Source organism: Cajanus cajan, chromosome 9 (assembly GCF_000230855.2).
Source record: "Cajanus cajan strain Asha chromosome 9, NIPB_CcT2T_4, whole genome shotgun sequence".
NCBI lineage: Eukaryota > Viridiplantae > Streptophyta > Magnoliopsida > Fabales > Fabaceae > Cajanus > Cajanus cajan.
The window spans coordinates 22,900,722-22,917,583 of record NC_138525.1 but is presented as its reverse complement, the minus strand read 5'-3'; the positions used below and the strand labels follow the sequence as shown (position 1 = coordinate 22,917,583).

Below are 16,862 nucleotides of genomic sequence, written 5' to 3'. Positions count from 1 at the left end.
GATGGTTGATATCACATCTTTTGCAATATATTATGAGCTTTTGGGTTGTAGATAGATTTTGGAGGTTCTAAAGTGTCACTTTTTTTTTCTTGTTCAGATATTGTATGTTGTTGTTCTGTAAATATTCTTTCATAGTTCCTGAGTCAAATGTTCTGTTTATTAATTAATTAGTTTGTGGGTTAAAGAAGTTCCTGATTTTGTTTATAGAAGTTTGTACTCAAGTTAGATTTGCATGATGACAAGGATAAACAAAAGGCATTGAAAAGGTTGGAAACTATATCTATGCTTTGTATGCAGTCTTAGTCTCAACATATTTTCGCTTGCTGCCTTTATAGTGGAAAGGTTGGCACAAAAAAAGTGTATTTCTGAACCAGTAAGTGATCTTGTTAATTAAGCATGAAAAAACTGTTCCGTGTCCACATTAATTCCTTGATTCTTTGACAAGTAACAATAGTTTCATAATATAAAATGAGATATTTTATATCACATAATTTTTTTATATTTCCATAATGTTGAATTGAATATTGCAAGTTGTTGTTCTACTTCATGTAATCATCACGGCTGTTGAATTCTCCTATCCAATTTTAGTGATACTCAGGTTAGTATAGTCTCCTACAAATTTGTTGGTTCTTCATTCTTCAAATATACTAATGTGATAAAAGCAGAAGCTTTGTCTGTTGAAACTATGTAAGGTGTCATCTGCTGTCATATGCATTACATCCATGTAACATTTGCAAGCCCTTATTAACTATAGGATCAAAGCATATCCCTATGTTTCCATCAACAGAAAAGGAAATTGTAAATTGTTAATCTAGCATTAACAATTGTAAAGCTATAATGGATTAATTAACATACCATATGATGCCATCATAATGAATTTGAATCTGGTTTTGTGGTAGAAGTTATTGGAAATGGAAATAGATCCTCTACAGTTTAGAATTTATCTGGATTGATTGCAGTTCTAATCCAACAGTTGAAATTTCTTAAGCTTGTATTTTTTCTTACTATTAATTACAATTACCTTTGTTTGCTTAAAAGAAAAAGTTAGGAATGTTAGTATTATATAGAAACAATTAATGTATCTGATTCCATCATAATGAATTTGAATTGCTTTCTTTCTAAAATACTTTGGAGCTGGTTTTTTTCTTGGATTCTGATTCAATATTATTGGCAGCTTTGGTGCTTTGGTTTCATGCATATATTTTTAGCTTCTTGCAGAGAAAGGTGAACTTCTCACAAGATTTGGTTCAGCAACTCTTGGAATACTTCTTTTACAGGTTTTTGTCTTACACTCTTGCTTGGTTACAGTCAAATTTCCATGTAATCTTTTACCACAAAAAAATTACATCCTATTTTTCTTTTCTATTGTAGAACAACTACATGGCTGAGCTAAATGAAACTTTAGTTTCTGACACTATAGAACATCTAGCTGAACAAATGTTACCGCGTCACAATTCTGAAGGGCGTAAGAATCTATCTGACGTATGGAATCACTTTATTGAGGAGCCAAAGCCCAACATAGATAAGAGAGCTAAATGTAACCATTGTGGTACATTGATTAGGTTTGAGAATGGAACAAGTGCTATGCGAAATCATTTACGTAGATGCAAGGGTATATCAAATAAAATGTTGAGCAAGAAGCGAAAATCAGACTCATCTGGAACCATGGTTTCTTCCCCTTCATTGGCTAGGCCCAAAATTGACCAACAAGCATTGAGAATTGCAATTGTCAAAATGTTTGTGGCAATGGAGCTCTCATTTTGATGTATTGAGCATGAAGCTTTTCGTGAGTTTTTAAGCATTGTAGCACCCTCTCTTAATGTCATCTCACATACTACCCTAGCACGTGATATTTATAAACTTTGGGATAGTGAAAGAGAAAATTTGAAGGAATTTATTTCTCAAAACTATCAAAGGGTTTGCCTCACCACAGACACATGGACTTCATCTCAAAATTTGAGTTATATGTGCTTGACTGCTCATTTCATTGACAACAATTGGAAGCTGCAAAAGAAGGTGTTAAACTTTTTTCAAGTCACTAGTCACACAGCAAAGACCATGGCTAAAAAGGTTTAACATTGCTTGAGTAAATGGGGGTTGAATCGTGTTCTTACTTTGACAGTTGATAACGCCTCGTCAAATGATGTTGGAATCCAATATCTAAAAAAAAGAGGTTAATTTCTTGGAATAGTTTGGTTATGAAGGGAGATTATATTCACATGCGTTGTTGTGCCCATATTTTGAATTTGATTATGAAAGAAGGTTTCAAGGATAACATTGATGCTATTTTGAGAATTCGCGGTGCTGTAAAATATGTACGATCTTCCCCTTCTAGGTTGGCTAAATTCAAGACATGTGTTGAGAAAAAAAATATTGAATACAAAGGCCTTGTTTGCTTGGATGTGGAAACCAGATGGAATTCTACCTACTTAATGTTAGAGGCTGCATTGAAACTTCACAAGGCTTTTGAAGAGCTTGAGATGCAAAATAAGAAGTATATCGAAGAGTTAGAAAAGGTAAAAGGTGTTCATTCATATGCTGATTGGGAATTTGTGCGTGCAATCCTACCATTTCTGAAATTGTTTTATGATGCTACTTTGTGCATGTCTGGCTTAGTTTATGTAACTAGAAATATATACATGTTTGAGGTCTTTGGAATTGGAAAGAAGATTAGCCAAATGTGCAATTCTAGGGATATAAATGTATTCATTATGGCAGAAAATATGAAGAAGAAATATGATAAGTATTGGGGCAATGCTGATCTTCTGAATATGTTTTTACTTATTGCTCTTGTGTTGCATCTAGGATACAAATTACAGTTCATGAATTGGTTGATTAGTCAAAATTTTGATGGTGAGGTGGCATCTAGTTTAAAATAAAAAATGGAGTCTAGTTTCAAATTACTTTTTCAAGAGTATAATGGTGGAAGAGATGAAATAGAAGTTAACTCACAAGAAGCTCGATTCAATGAAGGAGGTAGTGATGACCCTTATGGTTATAACCATTTTTTTCAAAGAACTAGCTCTAATAAATCTGAATTAAGCAAATACTTGGAGGAAGCCTTAGAAGAGAGTTATGTAGATTTGGATATTTTGAATTGCTGGAAGCTCAACTCGGGTAGATTTCGAATTCTTTCAAAAATGGCTAGAGATTTGCTTGTTATACCTGTTTCTACAGTGGCCTCTGAATCTGCCTTTAGTACTGGAGGAAGAGTTCTTGATCCATATCGTAGTTCTCTTACACCTAGAATGGCAGAAACACTTATTTGCACACAAGATTGGCTTAAAAGAACACAACTGCAATTGTTTTCAAATGAAAATGGGGATTTTGAAGAGTTGGAGAAATTTGAACAAAGTAACAAGATAGATCTATTTTATACTGCATTATTGTCTTATATACTTATTATAATTTGATCAATAATTGATAACTTTTTTTTTATTTTGCAGCAATTATTTCCCCACCAGATATTACTTATTCAGCCTCCTCTGTTACACTTGGAGATGATTGAAGATGGATTATTTAGTTAATGATATAATTTGGACATTGTAATTTTTGTTGTGGCTCATGTTGCTTTTGACTTAATTAGTAGATATTTTGGTGGATATAATATGATCATATCGATTACTTAGTGGATATTTTGATTTGACTTAAAAGGGTATATAGCCTTAGGTGAGACTCAAAGTCAATTTAGCAAATACTTGGTGGAATGTTTTGAATTGGATATTTTCAAGTTTATTTTAAGAATTAAGATATATATTGTAATTCTTAATAGGTGGTGTGAGTTGTTTCCATGAATGTCTTTATTTTTTCATGTTATAGTTTATTTCCTTTAAAACACCTCTGGTAAAGGCTGTACAGTGCCCTGTGGAGCAATTAGCTTCACCCACCCCTAGGAGAAGTCCATTTGCTTCATTGTCAACATTGCAGAAGCATATTTCACGGTCTAGGCAATCAGTGGAAAATCTGGTTAATAAATCTGGTTCAAAAAATTCAAACAAAATCACTGTCTCCTCTGTGTCAATATTAGAAGCCACTATCTTCTCTTTGGGATCAGTATCTTCTGCAAGTTGCATTTTTAGATTTTCCAACAAGTTATGTTGTAAGGATATTAAGGCCATTATTCAACTATAAATATTGAGACCAAGAGTTTGTTTGAATTTTTTTTTTTCAAACTAAGTTCCCAAAACAGAAAAATAGTAAATCGAAAATGCAAGACGAAATAATTAAACCTTTTTAGCTAGCCCTTATAAGAAGATTTCACCAGTTATATACAATATAAATTGCTTATTATTATAGTTTAAAACTGGTTAATAAATCTGGTTCAAAAAATTGGTTTAAAAAATCTTGTTCAAAAATCTGTTTTAAAAAACTGGTTAAAAAATCTGGTTCAAAAAATTGGTTCAAAAATCTGGTTCAAAAATCTATTTTAAAAAACTGGTTCAAAAATCTAGTCCAAAAAGTTGGTTAAAAAAATCTGATTGAAAAATCTGTTTTAAAAAACTAGTTTCAAAAAAATGGTTTCAAAAAACCAGTTTTAAACTGGTTTTTTATCCGATCCATTTTGGAAATGGATTAATCCATAAATTTGGATCGAAATTGGTTCAAAATTGATCCATTAATTAGGTTCGGTTCAAAATCGGATCAGTAAACCGGATCGGATCAGAATCTACTAAACCAATCCATTTAAAAGCGGATCGGATCGGTTTGGATCAGTTTTTAAAAAAAACCGATCCATGCCCACCCCTAATATCAAGGATATGATGGAGATAATTTAGCTTGTAGTTTAAGATATGTAACTGTCATATACTTGTATATAATTACCCATTGATCAATAGAATGACACACGATTCTTTTTCCATAACTTTGTTATGGTATCAAAGCGTACAAAGTCTCGGTGAGAATGCGTGACATAACTCTCCTCATGGATAAAGCTGAGATTGAGAAGAAGAGCGAATTGGTGAAAAAGATACCTTCACCATATGACTTGCATGCAAACGATAATTTAGGAAATTTGATTGGAAGAAATGGAGGTTTTCGAGCAAATGCAATGCAAGTGAATGGAGAAACCAATAGGACTAATGTAAATGCATTGAGTGGACTGAGTTCTAAGCAATGGCAAACTCTAAAGGATTTGTTGAACAATCACAAAGGAACCACAAGTGACAAAATGACAGGTAAACATAGTGAGTGGATCATAGACACAGGTGCCTCTAGCCACATGACAGGAAACTTGAGTTTATTATGTGGGCTGAGAGACGTAGTTGGGTGTCCAATGAGACTTCCAGATGGAAAACAACTAATGACAAATAAAGAAGGCACAGTGACACTTGATGGAGGATTGAAAGTGGAAAATGTGCTTTATGTGCCAACATTGAGTTGCAACCTGTTGTCTATTTCTCAATTGACAAATGAAACAAATTATGTTGTCTATTTCACTAACAATTTATGTGTTATGCAGGATTGCACTTCGAAGATGCTGACTGGAGTGGGTGAACAACGAGATGGGCTTTACTTCTTTAAAGGAATCCGAAGTGAGAAAGCACACAAAGCTAATGGAACTTGCGAACTTAATCTGTGACATCAACGCATGGGACACCCTTCTTTCAAGGTCACTAAATTAGCTTCCAACATGAGGTGTGATAGTGGTATTTTGAAGAACAAACCATGTGATGCATGTTTACGGGTTAAGCAAGCTAGAGATATCTTTCCATTAAGTACAAATAATGCTGGTGGTAGTTTTGAATTAATACATTGTGATTTGTGGGGGCCCTATAGAACTCCCTCTTCTTGTGGTGCTTCATATTTTTTTGACAATAATGGATGATTTTTCTCGTGCTATTTGGATTTATTTGATTTTTGATAAAAGGGAAGTGTCACGTACATTGCTGAATTTCTTTGCATTAATAGAAAGACAAAACGGAAGAGTAGAAAGAAATCATAGACACATTCTTAACGTTGCTCGCGCTCTACGATTTCAAGATAATCTCCCTATTTCTTTTTGGGGTGAGTATGTCTTAACAGCTGGATACTTGATTAATCGTACCCCTACTCCAGTGTTGTTTGGAAAAACACCATATGAGATGTTGCATGGTCAAGCCTCCATGTATGATCATTTCAAAATTTTTGGTTGTTTATGCTACACACTTGGATAGACATGGTGATAAGTTTTCTAGTCGAAGTCGAAAGTGTATCTTTGTGGGTTACCCTTATGGGAAGAAGGGTTGAAAATTATTTGATTTAGATACTCAATGTTATTTTGTGTCTCATGATGTTGAGTTCTTTGAAATAGAGTTTCCTTTCACACATACAGCTGGGGTCAAATATGATTTATCTGTGGATTCATCGTTAATGAACGATGCATTGGATAATGATGATGATAATGATTTGGATAATGACACAAGGATGGGAGAAAATACACTCATTGAGGTAGTTGTAGGTTTTGAAGTGAGGGGGGAACTGTTGCCTTAGAGAGTGAGAGGAGTGATGAGCTTGTAGAAAAAGGAAATAATCCAACTCCTAATGTAGACTCACTAGAGCTTGTTCGTCAAAGCAGTTTGGAGGAACTAGGAAGAGGTCATCGTACCAAATTGCCTTCCGTGAAGCTACGTGAGTATGTAACTCACACCATAAAGAAGTTAAGTCCATCTCCAAGTCAATCCACTTCACAGTATTCTTCAGGTACTCCCTATCCTATATCTCACTATATAAGTTGTGAAAATTTCTCTGAAAAGCATTGCAGGTTTGTTACTGCTATTACTCTAGCCCGAGAACCCACTCATTATGCTGAAGCAGTGCAAGATGCCAAATGGAGGCTTCTAATGTAGCAAGAACTTCATGCACTAGAAACCAATGGAACATGGTGTCTAGAAACTCTACCGAATGGGAAGAAACCTCTTGGTTGTAAATGGGTATATAAGATCAAACATAATTCGGATGCCACGATAGAGCGATATAAGGCGAGGCTGGTTATTCTCGAGAATCATCAAAAAGAAGGGGTTGACTATACCGAGACATTTGCCTCTATTGTCAAAATGGTTACGGTTCGCCTTATTCTTACTGTTGCAGCGACAAAGAAATGGGAATTGCATCAAATGGACATCCACAATGCTTTCCTTCATGGTGATCTACATGAAGATGTCTACATGAAGCTTCCTCCAGGCTTTCATGCTTCTCAACCGAACCATGTTTGTAAATTGAAAAAGTCTTTATACGGTTTGAAGCAATCCCCTCGTTGTTGGTTTGCCAAATTATCATCTGCTTTGATAAACTTTGGATTCCGTCAGTCGGGTTGTGACCACTCACTCTTTACTCTTTTTGTCCATGGAGTGCAAATGATGGTTCTGGTATATGTAGACGATTTGATCATATGTGGGAACGATTCTGCTGCAATTCAACGCTTTAAAGAATATCTTAGCAAGTGCTTTCACATGAAAGACTTGGGACATTTAAAATATTTTTTGGGAGTAGAAGTTGTAAGGAATTAAAGAGGAATATTTTTGTGTCAGCGTAAATATGCATTAGACATCATTCAAGAAGCAGGCCTACTTGGTGCACAGCCCATGGCTACACCTCTTGAGCAGAATCATCAACTTGGACTAGCCACTGGACGCTACATTGATCAACCTGACAGGTATCGTCGCCTTGTTGGGCGCCTCATATACTTGTGTTTCACCAGACCGGAATTGTCTTACTTTGTCCATACCTTGTCACAGTTTATGCAACAACCGCATGAAGAACATTAGAATGCAGTCATTCAAATTGTGAGATACCTCAAAGGAAGTCTTGGGCAAGAAATTCTCCTCAAAAGCACATCTGATTTCCAACTGGATGGATGGTGTGATTCTGACTGGGCCGGATGTCCATTAACTCGGCGTCCAACTATTGGGTGGTTTGTGTTCTTAGGTCACTCTCCTATATCTTGGAAAACCAAGAAACAACATATTGTCTCTTGTTTATCAGCTGAAGCAAAATACCATTCTATGGCTGCTACTTGTTGTGAACTTAAGTGGCTTCGGAGCTTATTGGCTGATTTAGACATTTCTCATAAAGGACCTATGCACCTCCACTGTGATAGTCAGGCTGCTTTACATATAGCGAAAAATCCAGTTTTCCATGAACGGACAAAGCATATTGAAGTGGATTGTCATTTCATTCGTAATGAGATACTCCAAGGCACCATTCAACCATCATATGTTCCGACACAAGAGCAACTTGCCGACATCCTTACAAAAGCATTGGGACGACATCAATTTCAGACTCTGCTTAACAAGCTGGGCATTCGTAATCCTCATGCTCCAGTTTAAGGGGGTAATATAGGATATGCTATATGGGTTATGCTCTCATGCACAATTCTTGGGATTATTTCATCAATTGGAATAATTAATTTGGGCGTACATTTTATCCGTTTTAATTCTCCTTTATTGCATAATAATGCCAAATCATATCAAGGATATGAGGGAGATAATTTAGCCTGTAGTTTAAGATCTGTAACTGTCATATACTTATATATAATTACCTATTGATCAATAGAATGACACACGATTCTTTTTCCATAACTTTGTTAATACATGGTCAAGAATATCCTGTACAATATATACAATGGAGACTAAGCAACTAGTTGAAAACATACTCTATACTTATGAATTACATTATCTTCTTTAGTAGCTTCCTCTAGCCTCCTTACCATAGACCTCGTCAAAGGTCCTATGGTTTTTATGAATGGTTCTTCACCAAGTTCGATATAATTAGGACATTTATATTGGTAGTGAATACCATCTTGGAGCTCAAGAAAAGTTTTGATATTTGATGTCATAAAAACTATTTTGCCAATAATTGATAATGCTTTGGAGTTGAGGCATGATGGTTTCATATTAAGCCATGTAACTTCTCTATCTTTCATGCATTTGAAAGAAATTAAAAATTGCTAGACAAAATGGTAATATGTCTGTTTGATCACATTGGCATACCATTTTCTTACTATACTCCACATTGATGACTGAATGATGGAGTTGATAATATCTTAGGATCATATATTTTGTGGCTATAATGTGTTATTAGCATGCTAGTCATTTTAAAAAATATTTTTCAAAGTTATGAACTATACAATTAATTTTTTCCAAGTGGAAAAGAGTTAGAATTTTCTTATAAATTCTTATGGGTTATAATTAATCAATTGTGACTTAGGTTGACAAAAACGAATTAATATTATAGCTAGTTCATTTAATGATATTTAAGTTCACTAATAGTGTGCTTAAATACTAATGAGTTTTAAACACCTTATACTGATCCGCTTGAAAAATAGTGTAGGTCTAATCTCAAGACCCATAATGGGAAGACATATAGTTAATAAATAGTATGACTATGTACTCTTTGTCGTCATGGAACAAACAATTGTTCTTTAGATTTGTCTCATTAAAAATTAAAATATTAAAACATGTGATCAAACAAATGAAGATTCATTTTTTAATTCTAAGAATTCTTATGACGTATAGGAAAATTTTAGAGGTATAATCTACAATATTTTTAACAAGTGTGAAATTTACACATGGAAAATCTTTAGAGGTACAATCTACAATATTTTTAACAAGTAAATTTGAAATTTAAATTGGTGTTCATATATAATGTGATATGTTTGTGAGATAATTTTCTTGCATGAATATCTTTACAAATATTTCGTACCGTTATCTCTTAATACCTTCAACTATTCATGACTTCTAACAAAACTACAATAGACTCATAACTCACGGCCAATTGGATCAACCAGGCTCTGATACCACTAAATGTGACACCCTCTACCCCACATACATAATACAAAATAAATATAAAGTACATTCTAGAGTAAATAAAACTTTCTTAAAAATAAGGTTTCAAAATACATAGATAGAGAGTTCACATTCATATTTTGTAAATCGTAGTCCAATACGGAAATGACAAAATAAAACATCAATCTTTCCTAATAACAGTAATGAAACTCCAATGCTAAACCTAACTAAGCCTCGATGTCACATATCCTATCAGAGCATGCCCAACTGAAGCCTAAGCCTCATCACCAACATCCTCATGTTGATGATCACCTGCAACACAATTTAAACACAGACAAATAACAACAAAGGAGTGAGAAACATCTCACTCAGGTTCAAGTGCAGAAATAAAGGTTAGATAACACACACACACAACAAACATAAGTCACAAGTACAAATCACATGTAAACAAAAATCAATATCACTTGCACACTCATTTATTATGGAATGATGTCATGGACTCGACTCATAAATGCATGCATGTGGCGCCATACGGAAGTTTTACTTTTTTCATCACTGGTGACCCAAGGTACACCTAAAATAAGTCATTTCATGACATTGCCTGTTACATCACTGGTATGCGGCCTAAGCTGCACACCTGGAATAAGTCATTTCATCACATTTCCTGTTACATCACTGGTATGCGGCCTAAGCAACATACCTGGCATAAGTCATTTCATCACATTGCCTGTTACATCACTGGTATGCGGCATAAGCAACATACCTGGCATAAGTCATATATGCATATGATGCATGTCTCACATTCACAATTACATTGACTCAACACTTCACATTTCATTTCACATTTCACATTTCACATCATATCTCATGTCACATTATGTCACAATGTCATATTATAGATCATATGTTCACCTTTCACATTCTCACATCATATTCCCATAGTCTCATAAAGAAACTTCTCATCATCATATACATCAAAATGATACATAAATCATATTCCTAATTTTACCTCATAGGGTTTCCCAAAAGAACCTACAGAGCACTCTAATTCGTATCAAAACTTATATGATTTTGAAATCAAATACATATTCATACATCACATCCAATAAGGAACACAATGAAAGAATCAGAAAGCAAAATAGAAAACATTCCTATTTTGCCTGTTTCTCATAAGATTTCCCGTAGGAACCCATAGAGCACTCTAATTCATATCAAAACATGATCATTCTCAAAATCAATCACATATCTACACATCACATTCAACAAGAAGCCCAACAGAACAATCAGAAGGCAAAACAGAAAATGTTCATATTTTTCCTGTTCCTAGAAACATGCATCAGGCAAGGGATTGGGGGTCAATCCTACTACCCAACATTTATTACCGCACCCTGAGCGAGGTTTCTCACTCCCCCCTTACCTGGATAAGCAGAAGAAGACGCTAAAACTGGATCTTGCTAGTCTCTTCCTCTAGGCTCCCCTTTCTCTTCAGAGAGTGTAAAAGAAAAGAAGTCAAAAAATGAAAAGTGTGCTTTTTGGGAGTGGCAGAGAGCTCAATTTATAGGCATCAGGCTTCGCCAGAACGGCCCGTTTCAAATCCGGAACGGCCCGTTCTGGACTCTAACGGCATGTGTAAAATTTTCATCCAGAACGACCTGTTCTCAAACCAGAACAGCCTGTTCTAGGGTTGCACTTAACCCACAACGGCCATAACTGGAACGGCCCGTTCTCAATTAGGGTTTTAGGCATTTTTCGTGATTTGGAACGCCCTGATCCAAATTGGGAACGCCCCGTTCCCATCTAAAATTTGGAGACAATTTTTTGTATTTTAGAACGGTCCGTTCCAGTCTGGGAACGGCCCGTTCTGAACTACAAAATCACTCTCGTTTTAGTAGTTTGGAACGGCCCGTTCTAATTTGAGAACGACCCGTTCTAGGCTACTAAATCACCCTAAAAATTACCAAATTACCCTCAATCAAAGATTGAGAATTGGGGTGTTACACTAATTTTGCGTCCCTTTTAAATACAAATCTTATTATAAACTTTTACGACATTCCCTGTAATTTTCTTTTATAAAAATATATAAAAAAGAGAAAAAAAGTAAAATTACAACTTTGTTAATCAAACTCATCCAAAATTATTTTCTAATATACTAGAAAAAAAAATGGTCTAAAACAATTAATTGCTTCTTCTCATATAAAATAAAGAGAAACATGGAAAATGCCAAAACCCAAGTTGAGTTCCATCTCTATTTACATAATACTACTTTTTCCTAAACATTCAAAAATTCAAAAATTGTGGTTATAATGAGTTCCATCTCTATTTACATAATACTATTTACATAATGCTAAAACCCTACATGGATATATATCGTCCCTTTCTAAAACATTCAAAAATTAAAAACACTAAATTGTCTTCTTCAACCAAATCATGTGTGCAACACTATAAGATTTTAATTATTATATCTTAACAATAATCATGTATATGATTCTCGAGGAGTGTTAAGGGACGCTAAGGGTTCAGGAACTCTCAGGAATTTAGTTGATCTTTGAGGATCTCTAGCCAGAGGTCCAATTGATCTTGAGGAGAGGAGGTATATAAGATTTATGTTAAGAAATGAACCATATAAGTTCATATTCTTCAAAACCTTAAAGAGAGAAAATTTAGTGAGATAAACTCTCATACTTGATTTTCTTCTTTTTTCTTATTCCTCCTTGTAGACCCCTAAAATTGTCCGGGTTGGAAATAAGACTCGAAGACTCTCAAAGATCAAAGGAAAGTCAGCCAGAAGGACTCCCAGAAGACCATAGGATGACTATCTGTAGGTTTAGAGGTCTTAGAGTAGCCAAAAATAAGAAAGTGGGAGGTTTGGAGCTCAATACGGCCTCCTTGGAGTTCAGTACGGCCGTACTGCACATTTTGTACTACAATACGGCCGTACTGAAACCAATACGGCCGTATTGAAGTTTCTGTATTTCAATACGGCCGTACTGAATTCAATACGGCCGTATTGAAGTACAAAAACTCAATACGGGCCGTATTGATCCCAGGGGCCGTACTGCGCCTCATCCCTATAAATAGGACGTCATTTGGACGTCATTGGGGACTTTTACACACAGTTTTGACTCCCTCCTTGAGTATTCTGGGGTTTTTGAGCAGTGTTCTGCCCTAGAAATCTCTCTGGGAGTTGATCCGACGAAGTTCTTGAGTCACGAGCCATTTGCTTGAGTCTCGAACTTAGTCGAAGGGAAATCTTTTGGATTTCCATAGTAAAAATTATTTTTTAGGAAGGAGCGAGCGAGCTTGTAGAGGGAGGGAGCGCCAAAAAGCCTCCTAAACTTCATTGATATATAAAAAGCACGCTTCAAGAGGTTTCTTCTCTAAAAATCCCTTCTTTTACCGCTTTCTGATTGTTGCATATTTAAATTCGTCATCATGTAGATATTTAATATATAATCGTTTATAATAAATAGGGGTAATTTAGTAATTTTACGCTATTATTTAATAAATAATCCGTCATAGGGAACCCGAAAGGGGCGTTGTGGGGTGCTAACACCTTCCCCGCACGTAACCGACTCCCTTACCCAACTCTGGTTGTAATGGCCAAAGTTGATTTATAAAATCAATTGCCTTAAATCTTTTTCCAATGTTTTGAGTAAAATATTGGTGGCGACTCCAAGAACCCTACCTTTTGCGAAAACTACTAATCCATGGAGGGTCCCGCTTGGGATTAACATGGATTGGTGAATCATTTTAATAAAATTGTTAGTTCGACAAGGTCTCAGTTTGAGAATAAGTCGTTCTAACAATCCACCACTTTCCAAAACTTTAAAACGAGTCATGATCATCGTCGCGAATGCCAAGGTCCGTTTCGGCGGGTGGCGACAGATGGCGACTCCACTGGGGAAGCCTCGAGAGTCAGTCCCATTTAGTGATGGATTATTTCTAAAATAATAGTTTAAAATTATTTCATTACCCCTTACTTGTATGATAACATGTTTATCTATTTGGCTTCAATAACTGTTGTTTGTTTAATTTTCCGCAATTGTTTGAAATAAAAACTGCACACAAACCTTTGCACACAACAGTTCCCTCTATACCCGGGGGCATGAGTGGAAAGCCATAGGGAGTGGATGTTAGTACGGCCGGTTGTCGAATGGGTCTATAGGTGCCCGTAGACCGTTGTCGGAAAGCATCACTCAAGGTGATAACCATGAACTTGAGTCCGACAGTTCGTTGGAGCTTTCCATCGACTTACGACAAGAGGAATTGGGTCCCTATAATGGGGGCACCTTGGGGGCCTCAGACCGGTGAGAACAGTTAGAACCACCTTGAATATGCACTTTTCTGCAGGATACCCCTACCTCGTGATTCGCTCGTGACTGTTCGTGGATGAGTGAATTGTTTGTGTATAGGTTTATGTGATATTGTTTGTGCATTAATAAAACCTCGTGATAAGGTCTAAGAATAATCTCCATGCATGAAAATACCATGACATGAGAGGAAAGACCATGTGTGGAAATATAATAAAAGTGAGGAGCATGTGCATCATTACCAATAAGATATCATGCATCCTCATAAACCATGCATTCTAGGTTCACCAATACCTCTTGACATGAGTAAAAGAGACCCATAATTATCGAGATTCTTCGTTGGGGAGGGATCATAAGTCAAGGAGGGTGGTAACACTCTGTTTTAAAAAGGCAGCGCCTTAAAAATGGAGGGTTATCAAGCTCATGTCAAGAGCGTATTCATTCCATAAAATAAACTAATTAAGCATTCATTTTAGAAAGTGGCTGGTCATCTCTCTGTCCTCACACGCGCGCAGAAAATCAAGAAGATGGAAGCGCTGGAGGACCAAAATAAGAAGCTTACAGTTGAGCTCTCACAGCTCAAAGAACAAATGGCGCAAATGATGGAACTCATGCGTCACCATAATGTACATGGGTCTCACCACAGTGACCATGAGTCCCATCATCATGAGGAGGAGGAGCACGAAGAAGAACCTCCACGAGCTGTACCCCTTGGGGCGGGGATCATGATTAAAGAGCCCGAGGTTTCAAAGGAACAATTCCATGCTCTTGAGGATCGGCTAAGGGCTATGGAGGGGCATGATTTTGACATCAAAGATGCCGCCGACATGTGCTTGGTGAGGGACATCCAATTCCCTCCCAAATTTAAAGTGCCAGATTTCCCAAAATATGTGGGATCGACTTGCCCCAAAAGTCATCTCACCATGTATTGCCGAAAAATGGCTGCATATGCTACCAATGAAAAGCTCTTAATTCATTCCTTTCAAGAGAGCTTGGCTGAAACCGCACTCAATTGGTATATGCAGCTGGATGGAAATCAAGTGTGCACATGGAGACAGTTGGCCGACGCCTTTCTCAAGCGCTATAAATATAACATCGACCTAACACCCGATAGGTCTGATCTTCAAGCCTTGAGTAAAACAAATGATGAATCTTTTAAGGCGTACGCCCAACGGTGGAGGGAGTTGGCGGCACAAATAGAGCCCCCGCTGTCGGATAAGGAGACGGTGTCCTTATTCATAAATTCGTTGACCGGTCCCTATTATGACAAAATGATAGGGAATACGACAACGCTCTTCTCGGACATCATCACCATTGGAGAAAGGGTGGAACAAGGGCTGAAAAGTGGGAAGCTAGCTAAGCCTTCCCAACCATTTGAAGCTAAGAAGACCTTCGGGAAGAAGAAAGAAGGAGGAGTCAACGCCATAACCATTTCTTCATCTTCTTCCACTTCGAAGTCAGGAAAGTCGCAGTATAACCCTGTGAGGAAGCTTGATAAACTTCCGACCACATATAGCGACCTCCTGCCGAAGCTAGTGGAAGCTCATCTTCTAGCTTACGTTCCACCAAGGAAGATGGATCCACCTTATCCCGAGTGGTACAAACCACAAGATAAATGCCTATACCACTCGGGGGCACCAGGACATTCAACGGAGAACTGTAAGGCTCTCAAAAATAAGGTCCAAGACCTTATTGATGCCGGGTGGATCACTTTTGATTCGACAGCACCCGACGTGAGCAAGAATCCTCTACCAAAGCAGGAGTAGAGAATGGCAAGCCACGATAGGGCCCCTCCATATTCTTCTTTTAGGGACTCATGATCAGTACCCGAGATCATGAGAACCTTTTCATGTAAATAAGGGTTTTTGTACAGTTTTAATACATATCAATAAAGAGGCATTTTTCACATATCATTCTCTCTTTTGTTCTTTTCTCTCTTTCCTCATTAACATTAATAATTCTAAACCTAAACAGAACCAATGAAATAATTATGTCTGTAATTGTTCGCTCTGACCGGGATCCGGAAGTTGAGGATGAATGGGTTAAGCTGGACAGTGATGAGGAGGCCATCTCTCTGGATCTGCAAAGACTGCTAGATCAAAAAGCTCGTATACTCCAACCGTATCAAGAGAAATTGGAGACTGTGAATTTGGGGCAGGGCCGAGAGATAAAAGAGGTCAACATTGGGACCCATATCAGTGATGAAATAAGGACACATGTTTCCGCTATGATTATAATAAAATCATTCTTTATTCTTTCTCATTGCTTCTTTTCTTGCAATAAAATTCTAAACCGCATTATTTTTAACCCCGTTTGAATAAACATGAATGAGGTTAAAATCATCTTAATAACAATAAACCCGCATCATTTTTATGTGGAAGTGTGTGTGACAACTTGGAGCACCTTCCCTTGGCCTCGACAAGTGCCATCATGGATAAAAAGAAATCCTTTAAAATAAAAAAAAAGCTCGGCAGGAAACCCAAAAAGGGGGCTGCGCAAAAATAAGAGCAAAAGACCCGCTAGGAATCCCACGAAAGGGTGACCTAGGCAAAAGTTAGGGTGCAAAAATGAACAAAAACAAAAGTCCGCTAAAACGCCACAAAAGGGTGTTTTAGGCAAAAATAAGGACAATCAAAAAACAAAAGAAATCCATGATGGTACCATGAACCGAATTCAAAAAGAAAGGTTCAAGGGAAGCTATCTAAGTTGTCAAATCACAACGTCAATAAACAAAGATTTTCTTAACTTCATAAGTGTTTAATCAAACAAGCCTAAACACATAAGCCTACCT

General features: G+C 36.6%; 1 protein-coding gene across 1 annotated transcript; it reads left to right on the top strand.

The window, feature by feature from the left end:
- The first annotated feature begins 2,219 nt into the window (after nt 1-2,219).
- Nucleotides 2,220-2,879, top strand: LOC109816007 (zinc finger BED domain-containing protein RICESLEEPER 2). Its single transcript, XM_020380851.3, has one exon. The coding sequence runs from the start codon at nt 2,220-2,222 to the stop codon at nt 2,877-2,879; it is 660 nt and encodes a 219-aa protein (XP_020236440.3).
- Nucleotides 2,880-16,862: the final 13,983 nt, after the last annotated feature.